The sequence below is a fragment of the Athene noctua genome, chromosome 2 (genome assembly GCF_965140245.1).
Source record: "Athene noctua chromosome 2, bAthNoc1.hap1.1, whole genome shotgun sequence".
Taxonomy (NCBI): domain Eukaryota; kingdom Metazoa; phylum Chordata; class Aves; order Strigiformes; family Strigidae; genus Athene; species Athene noctua.
This window is the reverse complement of record NC_134038.1, coordinates 129,212,246-129,226,061: the sequence shown is the minus strand read 5'-3', so window position 1 is coordinate 129,226,061 and position 13,816 is coordinate 129,212,246. Positions and strand designations below refer to the sequence as shown.

The 13,816-nt window shown below is 38.2% G+C and overlaps 1 protein-coding gene across 2 annotated transcripts in view; it reads right to left on the bottom strand.

Annotated features, from left to right (window-relative positions):
- VPS50 (VPS50 subunit of EARP/GARPII complex) overlaps positions 1–13,816 on the bottom strand; it is a 99,252-nt gene that overhangs the window by 40,838 nt on the left and 44,598 nt on the right. For both annotated transcript variants that reach the window (XM_074897994.1, XM_074897995.1), the window contains 5 exons: positions 11,847–11,944; positions 11,011–11,105; positions 10,211–10,309; positions 4,651–4,741; positions 2,866–3,042 (listed from right to left, as the gene is read on the bottom strand). In XM_074897994.1, the coding sequence (XP_074754095.1) occupies positions 2,866–3,042; positions 4,651–4,741; positions 10,211–10,309; positions 11,011–11,105; positions 11,847–11,944 (560 nt within the window). The remainder of the gene's footprint in view (positions 1–2,865; positions 3,043–4,650; positions 4,742–10,210; positions 10,310–11,010; positions 11,106–11,846; positions 11,945–13,816) is intronic.

The following is a 13,816-nucleotide window of genomic DNA, read 5'->3' as shown; positions in this document are numbered from 1 at the left end:
GTGTCTTAACATGATAGATTAAGTAAATTTTGAGAAATTTTTTTTACATGGAAAAATACTTTAATTAAGTCTCCTCAACTTAATGCTATTAATGAGCTGGAAAAGTTATTTTATGAGATAAAAATATCTGCATTTTAAAGTATGAAGTAAGTAACAACTATTAAATAGTGACCTCAACTTGAATAGATCATATAAATCCATTTTGAATATGCACAGTTTGCAGTAAAATTTTAAAGTGCTAAAAGGAATTCAGATATCTTGTAGCTGAATAATCAGTTCACAAGTGTTTAGGCAATCGGCCCAAACAAAGCCATAGGACAGTGGTAAGATTCATCACAGCTGAAGAGTGTTACAAAACTGTAAATTAACTGTATTGCAGGAAAGATATTTTAGTGAGCTACAGAAAAGAGACATAAAGCACCTCAAGATACAGAGCTGAGGTTGCTGGATCCAGAGGCCCATTTTCAGTTATCCAGAATTACAACAACTAAGCAGTTAAAAAGACTTTAAAATTCTCAAAAGAAATCCTGACGGTTCTTACCATCCTACAGATTATTTGACAAGTAAATCAATTGCTTATGTCCTTGTCATGCCATTACTCAAAATATCTGGAAACATGTCTGCGTTCTCTGGAAAGAAAATTTTGCAACCTCCCCCTGAAATAATTTCAATTTTAAGTGCTAAAACATGCCTTGACTGGTCCTTAAATGGTCAGTCAAGAAACTGAAACATAAAACCTTTGTAGAAATATTATCCCACATTACCTAATCAAGTTATTTCTGTTTCCACGTAAAGGATAACCAAATAGGTGTTTGTTTGTTTGTTGTTTTGTTTTTTTTTAAATAAGAGTTCTTTCTATGTGTCAGCACTTTGGAACAGCCAGTAAAGGAGAGAGATGTGAAAAGGAAAAGTAGGATGGTCACCTGGAGAGTATACTCACTTGGGACACAAGAAACCTTGGTTCTAATACCAGCCAAGTTAGATGTCCTGTACAACTATCGCAAATTAATTAACCTATTCTGTGCCTCAGTTCTCTATGTAGATGTGCATAATACTTCCCTGCCTCACAAAGATTTTGGAAAGGATTTTATCCTTCCAGTGACTGAGTTAACAGCCAAAAACCCTGGTGAAAACCAGCTAAGTGCTTTCTTAGCATCACTGAACACCCTCATCCACACTCTCAGTATGATTCTTCAGATTTACATAACATCTTTCAACCTTAAAAGCTGTTAGTTCCTATTTCCCAATGCATTAAACTCAAGTTATCATATAGAATAAATTTGTTTATATATAGCAAAGCTAGAAACATGACAAACAGGAAATACTCATCACAGCTGATTTCCACAAGGGGGAAAGAAAAGTCAAAAGCATCATCCTCCACAATCAATTTTAAATTACATTGAACAAACTTAACTTTAAATTTTAGATTAAAAAAAGTTACCTCTATATGCTGTTTCTACTAGCACTATATTTAAGGTTTAAAAAAACTACTTTATAATATGAATGACTGCAAATCTAACCTGTATTTCACAAGAGAAATGCATAATAAATTGTATCACTGGTATTTCACTTTTTCCACACAGAACATTCTGTCCCTCTGGTGTCAAAGAAAAGCCAAAATTCATTATAGTTCTTCACCAGGCACAAAATCAGATTTTATCAATTTAAAATATATTAAGGTTTCACTAATAAAGAACACTAAATTGGCACACAACTTTGAAAAAGAGGACAGAGCAGCCAGCCTTGAAAGTCTCTGATGATGTGCAAGCCTCCCAAGTGGGACACTGTTCAAAATTAAAAACAGGGAAACCACAACATGGACTTTGCTACACGTGTGACACATCAGCCAACTGCTAATTCATGGGATCACAACTCCCTCTAGCCCGTTTCACCAAAACCGCAGCCTGGAAGAAAACACTGCTGAACTGCTGAGACAGCTGCTTGAGAAAGGGACTGCAGCATCACCCACAGAAGGAAAGACACTGCAGCACCACACTCAGGTGTGTGAGATACTCATCATGCCGCTTTGCAACTGAAGTTTCACAAGGAAAGCAAGAAATATGAAACTGAAAACCAGACAGCATTAGAGTGACAAGCTGGATTAACTAACCTCAAACAAAAAAAAATAAATCTGAACTTATAAAAAAAAAAAAGCCAAAGAAAACATTATTTGAAGTGATAAACAAGAGCAAAAGCTTTAACAAAAATATGTTAATACAGCATTTAAGAGGATGGTACAAAGTTTTAAAGTAAAACACAGTTGGCCACTGCTAGATTTGGGCAGAATTCTGAAAAAAATACACAAAATTATTGTTCAGCTTTATAGTAGATCCTGCCATGAAATAAGTGTCCTGACCATTTAAATTACAATTAAAAACTGCCTAACAAACAGCAGATAATCTATGGCAAATCACTTAAGTGTGAACAAATACAACAGAAGGAGCAACCCCCACTGATTCTTTCCTAAGAAGTCAGAAAGCTAGTCCTAAAAATGACAAAATTACTTCCAAAAAGAAAGCTAACAAACCCCTGGAAAAATACTAATTTAAGTGGATCATGTCTTGCTAGCCTTCAGGAACACTTGACTTCAGTGGAAAAAAATACTGATCCACTTCAAAACAAACTGAACTTTAATAGGATACCTGGATTTCTGGCACTGTTAAAAGCAAAGCAATCTACCTAATTAAAGGAGTAAGGTGGCTTGAGACTTTACACAGTACTGCAGTTAACTGATCCTTGCACTAAGATATTTTGCCATCACTGATACACCAAAAAAAAAAAAAAAAAAAAAAAAAAAATCATAATTTACTGTGAGCAAGATTTGGGTTTTTTTTCTTTCTTTCTTTCTCCTGAAACAGTCCATACCCCATTGGAAGCTAACACATCTTCCGTTTCATCATCTTTGCTGTCGGCCTGAATTTCAAATGGGTTTCCTCCATTACAGTACTGCTCAAATAATGTTACTGTTGTTGAAATTGCTGAAGCAGGCTGCTTACTAGGTGACACAGATGGGGAACGTGACTGCTCCATGAACTTAAATTCCTATTAATAGAAATAAAGCACAATTTTAATCACCAAGACAGTTTCAGTATTGACTCCAGTTATGTAAAACCACAGCGGTAACAACAAACTTGTGGACAATTAACCAGATATAAAAACTTTTAGTTAAAGCTTCCTGGTTATTTAAACATGTTTTTCACGCTGGCTCAAGTTAACCTGGAAATTGGTAATCTTATACTGCTCATTTTTTTTTAATTTTAGCAGATATTTAAACTGATTTAGTTCATTTAGCTATGACACACAACACAACTCCTGAATTCTGAAAGAATTCATTGTATAAAACCAGGCAAAAACTATGTGGGCTTTTTATTTCATAGAAATTAGGAGGTAAAACAAGACCTAAATTCTATCCAAAAAAAATGTAGTTTTCTTCAACCAAGTTACCTAATAATTTACTAAAACTGACAGGGTTTTTTTAGTATTTTATTTTTAAAGAGTTATTTTCAAAATTTATTATTTTTAAAACCCATTGCACATGAAGTTTCTGATGACTGGATGAGTACAGACTTTTGCAAAAACATGGACTGGGTAAGGCACATAAGGTATGATTTTAGACTTTTTTCTAAAAACCTTGACTTATCTCAGTTGACATGACATACCATTTTTATCTATTAAACTCTAGCTATTGATCTTTATAAGTGACAAAATGTACATTATCATTTATCTAAAGGTTTAAAAATCCAAGTGTATGCAGCTAAAAGGACTGCAACATTAGATTTCTGTTCAAGTGAAACAGTGACTTTGTGCCATTTTCTGATGCTCCAGTCCCTTGAGCAGTATGTATGGATTTACAATCCCATTTCTCTACTAAAAATATTACTTCTTTTGCTACTGGATGCTACTGAGGGTCCTCTTTCCTTTTCCCTCCATCCTATCACTGCCCTTCTTGCTTATTTTTACGGTTAACTCTGCAAAAGCCACAAAATTATCTTTGGCTTGAGACTGATCAACTGTATTTATTTTTGCACTCTAGTGATAGCTTTAATCATAGGCACCCACATTTCATTTGGCAATGAAATTCACCTACCACATGCTAAACTTCACAAAAATCACTACAGGACAGCAGGTGAGCACACCAATTACTTGCAATTACTTGCTTTCAGTTGGACTTCACCACGGAAGAATTAACTTTTTTTTTCCTTTCCAAATGAGCCAGTATGACCTACGTGTCCAGAAACATATACCAAAACATACACAAAAAAACCATATACCAAACTTGGTACAAGCTAGTGAGCGCTCATGTGACTATCTTTAGGCACTCATATTTTAGCGTCTTACTATCAAATAAGTAATTTAGAAATGGAAAACTGACATATTAACAGCACATTAAAACATGAAAAATAAAGGCTAACATTATGCTTATAACTCTAGCATCTTCTGTAAACCTCTACCTGCCTGAAACAGGAACACTACTGTTTTAAAAGCATTTGAATCTTAAATTTCCAATATCATGAAGTGAAGTTTTGGGGGTTTTAGCAGCCAATGAAAACTTTTGCGCAGTAGTTCATGGAACTTACTACTACTCAGAACACCTGGACTCTTAGCTATTAAAATATTAATACATTTGTATGTGTTATTCATAGAACGTACATGAAGTTGCAGAATACTAAAACTTGATTTAACAGGACAAAGTTCCCAGGTCTCATTCTCCAAAAACATTCTTAGTTCTTCAAGACGGGTTCTGAAATACAACAAATGAATACTCTTAATTAGCAGCAAGAGTAAATCAGAAAGTACATAATTATTTAAGTTATGCAGTGAAATACACCTTCAAAAACTGTATAAAAAACCCACACTTGAAAACACATTTTCAACTGACAGGCCACCTAAAAGATGTGGTTATTAACACAGTGTATGTTTTATGACACATCTGGAAACACTCTCAAAGAATATCAATCTCCAAAATTTGGAAACAAATTTTTTGTCAAAACCTTTAGACAATATAAAGGAACTAAAGGAACATCTATGATTATGGAGTAATACTGGATTTTTTTTCCCTCTATATAAACTGTAGAAAGCAATATAATATATACACTCTACAACTGTACAACAGCTTCTGTGAGCCCACACAAGATAGATGCTTCTTCCAAGCACACGAAAGCCAACAGGTAGCAAAAGGAAGTGGGAAGAACTATGTTCTACAGACTATGTTCTACAGACATCTTAACTTTTCATAGAAGAAAGTGAAATGGCCATTAATCTCCTAAACTCTGTTTTTTTCATAGCTTATCTTTACATTGGTACTAATATAGAAAACATATTAAGGAAACATAATCATCTCTCCATTTGTTTCTGTTATGTTTTTAATCATTAGAAAAGCCGCCATTCAGCCAGAAGCAGAAATACCATTAATAAAGAAAATCTTTTTGCCACATAAGCAGGAACTCATATAGGAAGAGACAGCAATGAGTGCTCATTGAGGTTGCATTGCTGAATCTTTTCTTCTTGGTATATTGTTTTGCTTAACAAGTAGCAGCTGGTAAATTATGCACTGGGTTTCGAATTAGTAAAATATTCTAGAAATACCACTATTTCAATAATAAACTATAATTACCACTACAATTAAATTTTTCTTGCCTCAACGAGATGACCAATGTGTGGAATTATGACTACAGTTTTCTCTGTCTATTTGAATTCACCAGTTAAATAAGAATAGATTTCAAGTGCTATTTTTCAGGCACTGAGTACCTGTAGCTTGCAGATCTTCACAGTAAAGCCGACAGAAAACATACATAGAGATGCTGTGAGAATGAACATTACAGATTAAAATTCTTTGAGAGAAAGACTAAGTAGAAAGAGTGATAAAACCCCAAACATTTAAAAGCCACACACAATCAGATTTTGTATCATTTCAAAGTTGAAATCAAGGCACTGAAAGTACTTGAACAAATGCTCTTCATTTTCACCAGCATATAAGTCTAGAAAGAGGCACATATGGAAGGTCTGATGTGTTTATTCTCTGAAAAGCATTGGTGATCAGACACACCTTTTCACAAATATATCAGAACAAAAAGTAAAGCTCATTCCAAAAATTGCCTTACTGATGTTCTTTGCCAAAAGTGGACTCTAATTTTTCAAAATAATCAACTTTTACCCAAAAAGGGCTTCACATATATTCTAATATTACATTGCTTTTCTATGCTTTTTGAGTGACAACCAGTTCCTTTGAATGCTTTCTCTATGTTGGCAGTTCTCTAAAACACCAAACAACAAAATGATTATTACTATACATATTCCATCAATGTTCCTTAACGTTTATTTTAGTCAAAGGTAATTCAGAAAATTTGTGTCTTATTCCCTAAGCTGTTAAATAGGTCCTTTAAACATAAGCAAAACCATCATGGTGAAAATTATATTTACTTAATCAAGTAAGGTATTATGTGGTAAGTCAATGTAGTAAAAGACAGTTAGGTAGATGGAAACAGCTCTTCTGAACATAGAGCTGCAAGCTCAATTTCCAAATCAGTTCATGAAATTCATTTCAGGGTTCAGAAACGCTTTCAGGAAATAAAGATAGGTGGCATGGCATCCTAATCAACTCACCTCCTGACAAACATAATGTGCATCTGATTAAGGCTCAAGCTCCTCAGACAACCAGAACTGAGGTCTTCATCAAATGTCCAGAAAGAAATCCTAGATATACACTACCAAAGCTGGAAAAAATTCCAAGCCACGTTCTCAGCTTCTGAGTTTAGACACCGTCTCATGTTCTCCTGTCATAATTTTCACACTTTATGGATTTTAGGCAGAAAGTCTCAGAGCAAATGTGTTTGGACGTACAAGTTGTATAACAGCTCCCATACAACAGAGGGCAACAGATTAAGACTGGGAAAGCAACAGTTTCTTAGAGTAGGGAACTGTAGGTCTTCTCATACTTTCCTATCTATTTACACACAGAAAGAAGATAAATGCTAGATGCTAGGATGAAAGAGTTGTCAATCATCAAAACCAAAACATTTGAGAAATCAAGACAATTAAAACTAACAGAGAAGTCTGGAAGCTGTTACAGCCTTATATCCTATCTAAAAGATTGCCTGCACATGACAGAGCGTATGACTGGCCTTGGATATGATAACAGAATTCACTGAAACTAAATTAGATACTGCTAAGGAAAAAAAAAAAAACCTATGAAAACATAACTCAAAGGGATGGACTCAGTCCTAAACATCTCATTTTATATAAAAAAACCCTGCATATTGAAATAACTTCTCATAGCCACACATGATGACCCAGTTACCCAAGATATGGAGAAGGCTGAGGTACTCAATGACTTTTTTGCCTCAGTCTTCACCAGCAAGTGCTCCAGCCACACCACCCAAGTCGCAGAAGGCAAAGGCAGTGACTGAGAGAATGAAGAACTGTCCACCATAGGAGAGGATGAGGTTTGAGACCATCCAAGAAACCTGAAAGGGCACAAGTCCATGGGACCTGATGAGATGCATTTGCAAGTCCTGAGGGAACTGGTGAAAAAAGTGGCTAAGCCACTATCCACCATATCTGAGAAGCTGTGGCAGGTCTGGTGAAGTTCCCGCTGACTGGAAAATAGGAAACATTACCCCCATTTTTGAAAAGGGAAAAAAAAAGACCAGGGGAACTACAGGCCACTCAGTCTCACCTCTGCCCAGAAAAATCATGGAGCAGATCCTCATGGAAATCACTGTAGGGCACATGGAAAATAAGGAGGTGATTGGTGACAGCCAACATGGCTTCACTAAGGGTAAATCATGCCTAACAAATTTGGTGGCCTTCTACAGTGGGGTTGCAGCATTCGTGGATAAGGGAAGAGCAACTCACATCATCTACCTGGACTTGTGCAAAGCATTTGACATTGTCCTACACAACATCCTTGTCCCTAAACTGGAGAGACATAGATTTGACAGATGGACCACTCAGTGCATAAGGAATTGGATGGATGGTCACACTCGTCAAGCTGCAGTTAAAAACTCGATGTCCAGTTGGAGAGCAGTGACAGGTCACATTCCTGAAGGGTTGGTGTTGGGACCAGCGCTGTTTAGCATCTTGGCAACACGGACAGTGGGATCGAGTGCACCCTCAGCGAGTTTGTCAATGACACCAAGCTGTCGTGGTGCAGTTGACATGCTGGAGGGAAGGGATGTGCCATCCAGAGGGACTTGGACAGGCTGGAGAGGTGGGCCTGTGTGAACCTCATGAAGTTCAACAAGGCCAAGTGCAAGGTCCTACACATGGGTCAGGGCAATCCCAAGCACAAATACAGGCTGGGTGATGAGTGGATTGAGAGCAGCACTGCAGAGAAGGACCTGGGGGTATTCGTGGATGGAAAACTGACTATGAACCAGCAATGTGCACTCACAGCCCAGCAAGCCAACCGTATCCTGGGCTGCATCAAGAGTGTTGATTGGCTCAAGGGTAGGGAGGATCTACAGAGAGACCTGGACAGGCTGGAGCCATGGGCTGAGGCCAACTGGAGGAGTTTCAATAAGGCCAAATGCCGGGGGCTGCCCTTGGGCCACAACAACCCCCAGCAGCGCTACAGGCTTGGGGAGGAGTGGCTGGAGAGCTGCCAGTCAGAGAGGGACCTGGGGGTGTTGATTGACAGCCAGCTGAACAGGAGCCAGCAGTGTGCCCAGGTGGCCAAGAAGGCCAATGGCATCCTGGCTTGTGTCAGCAATAGCGTGGCCAGCAGGGACAGGGAAGGGATCTGACCCCTGTACTCGGCACTGGTGAGGCCGCACCTCGATTCCTGTGTTCAGTTTTGGGCCCCTCACTCCAAAAAGGACATTGAATGACTCGAGCGTGTCCAGAGAAGGGCAACAAAGCTGGTGCAGGGTCTGGAACACAGGTCTGATGGGGAGCGGCTGAGGGACCTGGGGGTGTTTAGTCTGGAGAAGAGGAGGCTGAGGGGAGACCTCATCGCCCTCTACAGCTACCTGAAAGGAGGGTGCAGAGAGCTGGGGATGAGTCTCTTTAACCAAGTAATAAGCAACAGGACAAGAGGGAATGGCCTCAAGTTGTGCCAGGGAAGGTTTAGGCTGGATATTAGGAAGCATTTCTTTACAGAACGGGTTGTTGGGCGTTGGAATGGGCTGCCCAGGGAGGTGGTGGAGTCCCCATCCCTGGAGGTGTTTAAGAGTTGGTTTGACATAGCGCTGAGGGATATGGTGTAGTTGAGAACTGTCAGTGTTAGGTTAATGGTTGGACTAGGTGATCTTCGAGGTCTTTTCCAACCTAGATGATTCTGTGAAGAGAACTGTGGCCAGCAGGTTGAGGGAGGGGATTCTGCCTGTGTTTTCTGCTCTCATGAGACCTCACCTGGAGTACTGGGTCAAGCTCTGGGGCCCACAAGCATAAGGACATGGACTTGCTCAAGCATATTCCCTGTGAGGTCAGGCTGAGAGAGTTGAGGTGGTTCAGCCTGGAGAAGAAAAGGCTCCGGAGAGACATTTATAGCGGCCTTCCAGTACTTAAAGAGGGCCTACAGGAAAGATGGGAAGGGACTCTTTATCATCAGGGAGTGTAGTGATAGGATGAGGTGTAATGGTTTCAAACTGAAAGAGGGAAGATTTAGGTTAGATATAAGGAAGAAATTCTTTACTGTGAAGCTGGTGACACACTGGCACAGGTTGCCCAGAGAAGCTGTGGCTGCCCCTCCCTGGCAGTGTTCAAGGCCAGGTTGGACGGGGCTTTGAGCAACTTGGTCTAGTGGGAGGTGTCCCTGCCCACGGCAAGGGGGTTGGAATGAGATGATCTTTAAGGTCCCTTCCAACCCAAACCATTCTATGATCAGCTCTTTTTATGTAATGGCATAGAAAAAGAAGTAACAATTTTGCTAGGAAGTACAAACTTCAGAAGCATTCATCCGCAGGATCTCAGCAAACAGCTTAAGAGGCAGACTGAAAAACTACTGGAATTCTACATAAAAAGTCTGTCATCTTTATCTGGCTTGCTGGCTGCAGAACTAGAATTCTCCACAATTATAGCAGAAGCAAAGGCTTCTCCACCCTCTCCCCTTCTCCACAGTTCAGAACCCTGTTCTCATCATGAAGCATATTCCACTAGCTGTCAACCTCGATGCAGGAACATTATGCAGTGGAATTCCTTCAGAAAGCATGTCAAGTTAAACACACCAAAAATAACTGCCATTAATCTACTGCACATACTGTAATCTCACCTGTGGTATGTTTTGAAATAGTTAACACTTTGTTTTCTGATAGATTCTTGCAAAACTTCAGATTTACTGCCACAAAATTCTTCTCCAACTTGCATCAACCTATAACAATAAAGTTCAGAAATATTTACTGATTTATGAATACTACTGTTCCAAACTGCATTGCAAGCCTCAGTCATTACCATAAGCGTACATGTATCTCCATAAAAGCAGAGCACCTGCATTAAGTTGCAAACACTTCACTCATGCCACAGAAGTTCACATCTCATTTCCCTCCAAATCCTATCATAATGTCCCAAGAGACAAAGAGCAGTAAGTAAAATACATGTCTTTTTGAGATCCCATTATGCAGGGAAAGCTGTACAGCTCACGGTCTGAATCCATCATCTTATTACCAAAACAGGCATATCTAATACTGTACTGGTTAGCAGTACTACAATATTTTACTGCTTTTGACTGAGATTACCTTTAAAAACTTTTAGAAACATCAAAATTGTCAGATCTGCACATCTGAAATCTTAAAAGTGGACAACACTGAAATCATATAGCAGATAAGCATTACTTGAGCAGCAAAGCAATTTATGCTACCTCTCCTAAATCCATCCTTATGGCAGGTAGGGAGAAAGAGATATTAGCACTCACTCATTGACTCTCGCACAAATAAGAAATTCTCATCAATCTATCAGTAGATGGGGACAAAGTTGACATCAGAATGTAAATATCAGCCTTAATTAACTGTTCTGTTTATCAGAGTTCAAGTTTGTGCACATGTATTGAGTGGTTTTATGACCACATCAAAATACCTGCTGATAACATCAAGTACAAATATGAAGTCATCATATTTGAAGTTAGACAGATCTGTTCCCAGAAGATACGTTTTCACTTTCAGTTGAACATCCTACAAAACACAAACAAGTTTTTGTATACTTAAGACATTAAAGACAAAAAGCTGAAGGCTATGATGCCTTGTTCTTTAGCACTTTTTGGTTTGTTTGCACTCTTAATTTCTTTTTGAGATTTAGAGTAGAACTTCATTTTACATAACATGAATGATATCTCATTAACTTCCTAAAATAGTATTATAATAATAAAGTCAGTCCTAGATGCTGGTCACTGTGAAAACAGAACTTTAGACTACAATTCAGCAATGTAAAACGTATACAGCTTTTTCATCATATATCTGGAGTCTCACTGCACATCAAACTGATCCAGCAGTCAGATCAGGAATATTGTGAAATCAGGCAGGTTCACAAGACTTCGGGTTCTCTGTAGCTATGGTTATACCAGAAACATAAAGCAGTATGACTGTGCCAACAGACAAAAGCACATGAGAAGAAAATAGATTGTGGGGCAGCACACAGTTTGGGAGAAGTGGAATCAGGCTGAAAGTCATGTTATTATGTTTTGGTATCATGACTGAGTTTGTAAGCATAGCAACCGAGTAGTGAGTGAGTCACAGAAATTATATCTCCATGGTTTTGATATATTTAGCTCAAACCAAATCTGTTTAAAAAAAAAATATTTTTAAAAAATCCCTGGAGAGATTCCTTTAAGATGATTGGTATAAATATAGCTGTAATTAATACTGAGAAGGGAATGGATAAATATTTAGGAAAAAAATAAAATCGAAAAACCATACCTGCCATATTCGTGAAAGCCCATGTTCCAATTTCTTTTTTACATAGCTGCGGTCAAAACTGTTCTCCTCAGTTCCAATCACATTGCTGCCATCTGAAACTGAAGGTGAAAGGTACTGTAGATATTCCCAAAAGTCTTGAAATGTATCCTAGTTTTGTACTCATAATGAGACTTCTGCCTTAGCCATTACCATATTATCCATTATGTAAACTCCAGGAGAGCTCCATTGCTCTAAACTTTTGAAAGGAAATTAATAAAGCACTTATAAATATTATATGCTAATATAGACCAGGAGAGCTTCTGATTGCCATTATGTACCAAGATATCTCATTAAATAAACATCAAAAAAGATGAGAGTAACAAACACTAATATTTCAAGTAAAAAAGATAAAGTTGAAGTGAGCACTACTTATCCTCTACAACCAGATTCCTTAATATATTCTAGCTTTGTAGACAAGAACCATGAACTTAAAGATTTCAGAAACAAGATTTTAAACTTTCTGCCACAGCAAATCTGTCTGCAACTCTGAGGAAAAATACTGAAACTTCTCCCATGAACCATCCAAACAATATAGCATGCTCTTTCCTTTTTTCCCCCATCTCATACTAATCTATTCTTATGCATGAAATAATGTCAATCATATAATCAGGTGTCTTTAATTTCTTCAAAATTAGTTTAATTCTAAAACCTTCATTCCCACAGCACTGGATCACTTTCCAAAAAGGCACTGTAATGCAAGGTAGACTTCTCTTGTATGTGGTGTTCTCTCTCTCCATGGAGGAAATATATTTCATTTCCATCTTAAAAAAGAGAAGGCAATACTTTATATGTAGTTTGTGAGCATACAGTTTGGTTATGTTTGCATTCTGTGATGGCTCAGTGTCATGCAGTTCGCTTCACACCCTATGACTGACCACAGGAAACCTCTGTCTTAGCCAGACTGTACATAAAAAGTTTTCCCATAATAAGAAAACTCCATTGTTCCTGACAAGGAAAAAAACCTATGCATGTCCTTTAAAGCCCAAACCATTTAGTGATTTGACACAAAAGATAAAAATTCACATAAAATATTATACTGGAATATTACACAGCATACAGCCCTCCTTCTACCCCATCATTTAAGAGGTTGCAACACAGAAGAATTAAGATTGCCACAGCACCCAGCACTGCCATGCAGCTCTGACCTGTCTTTCCATCTTATCTGAAACCTCCAACTAATTTTCAGTACTTGAGAAGACTATTCACTCCCTTGTTCCTAGTCCAGCTAGTCTCACCTCTCTACCTCCATGCACAGGCTCCCGGCTCAAAGCCATTTCTTTCTCCAGGTTCCAGCATTTTCTCTCAAAAACCTCCACCTAGCCCCAAGCTATCATTTTGTACGTGCATCAGGCAGTCTCATCCCCGTCGCCTAGTCTCCACAGGAACACGCAGCACAAAGTCCAAATCCTACAGGAACCCAGAGAGGAAACCAGAGGTGGGGAAAGAAAGAAAGTTCCTCATGATATTGTGGGAAGGACTAATTTGGGCCTACCTGGAGAACAGGACATATCTAACAAGACTAGGGCATGTCTAACATCCTTGACTTAGACTGTGTCCTTGAAAGATGGATTTTTATTTTTTTTAAAGCCTGCTGGACTATATATTTTACCTGTTATATGAATGCTTATATAATATAGAAGCATAACAGAAACAAAAAAAATATGAAGCCTTCAACACCTGTAGCTCCATTTAAATCAAGCAAATGTGGGAATACGGTTATTGAGAAAGATGCTGGCTTTGCTTAATTTCTTTCAAGTGGAGCTAATTTGGTGTGTCTGGACACGTTATTAAATTATGAACTTCATCAAACACTGAGGGAGCTTCATCTGCAAACTAGGGATTATGAACATATCAACACTACCAAGAAAAATCTTCAAGCTAGTTAAATTAAAATTAGTCTGCCCATGAGGCTAGACCTCAAGAATACAGAA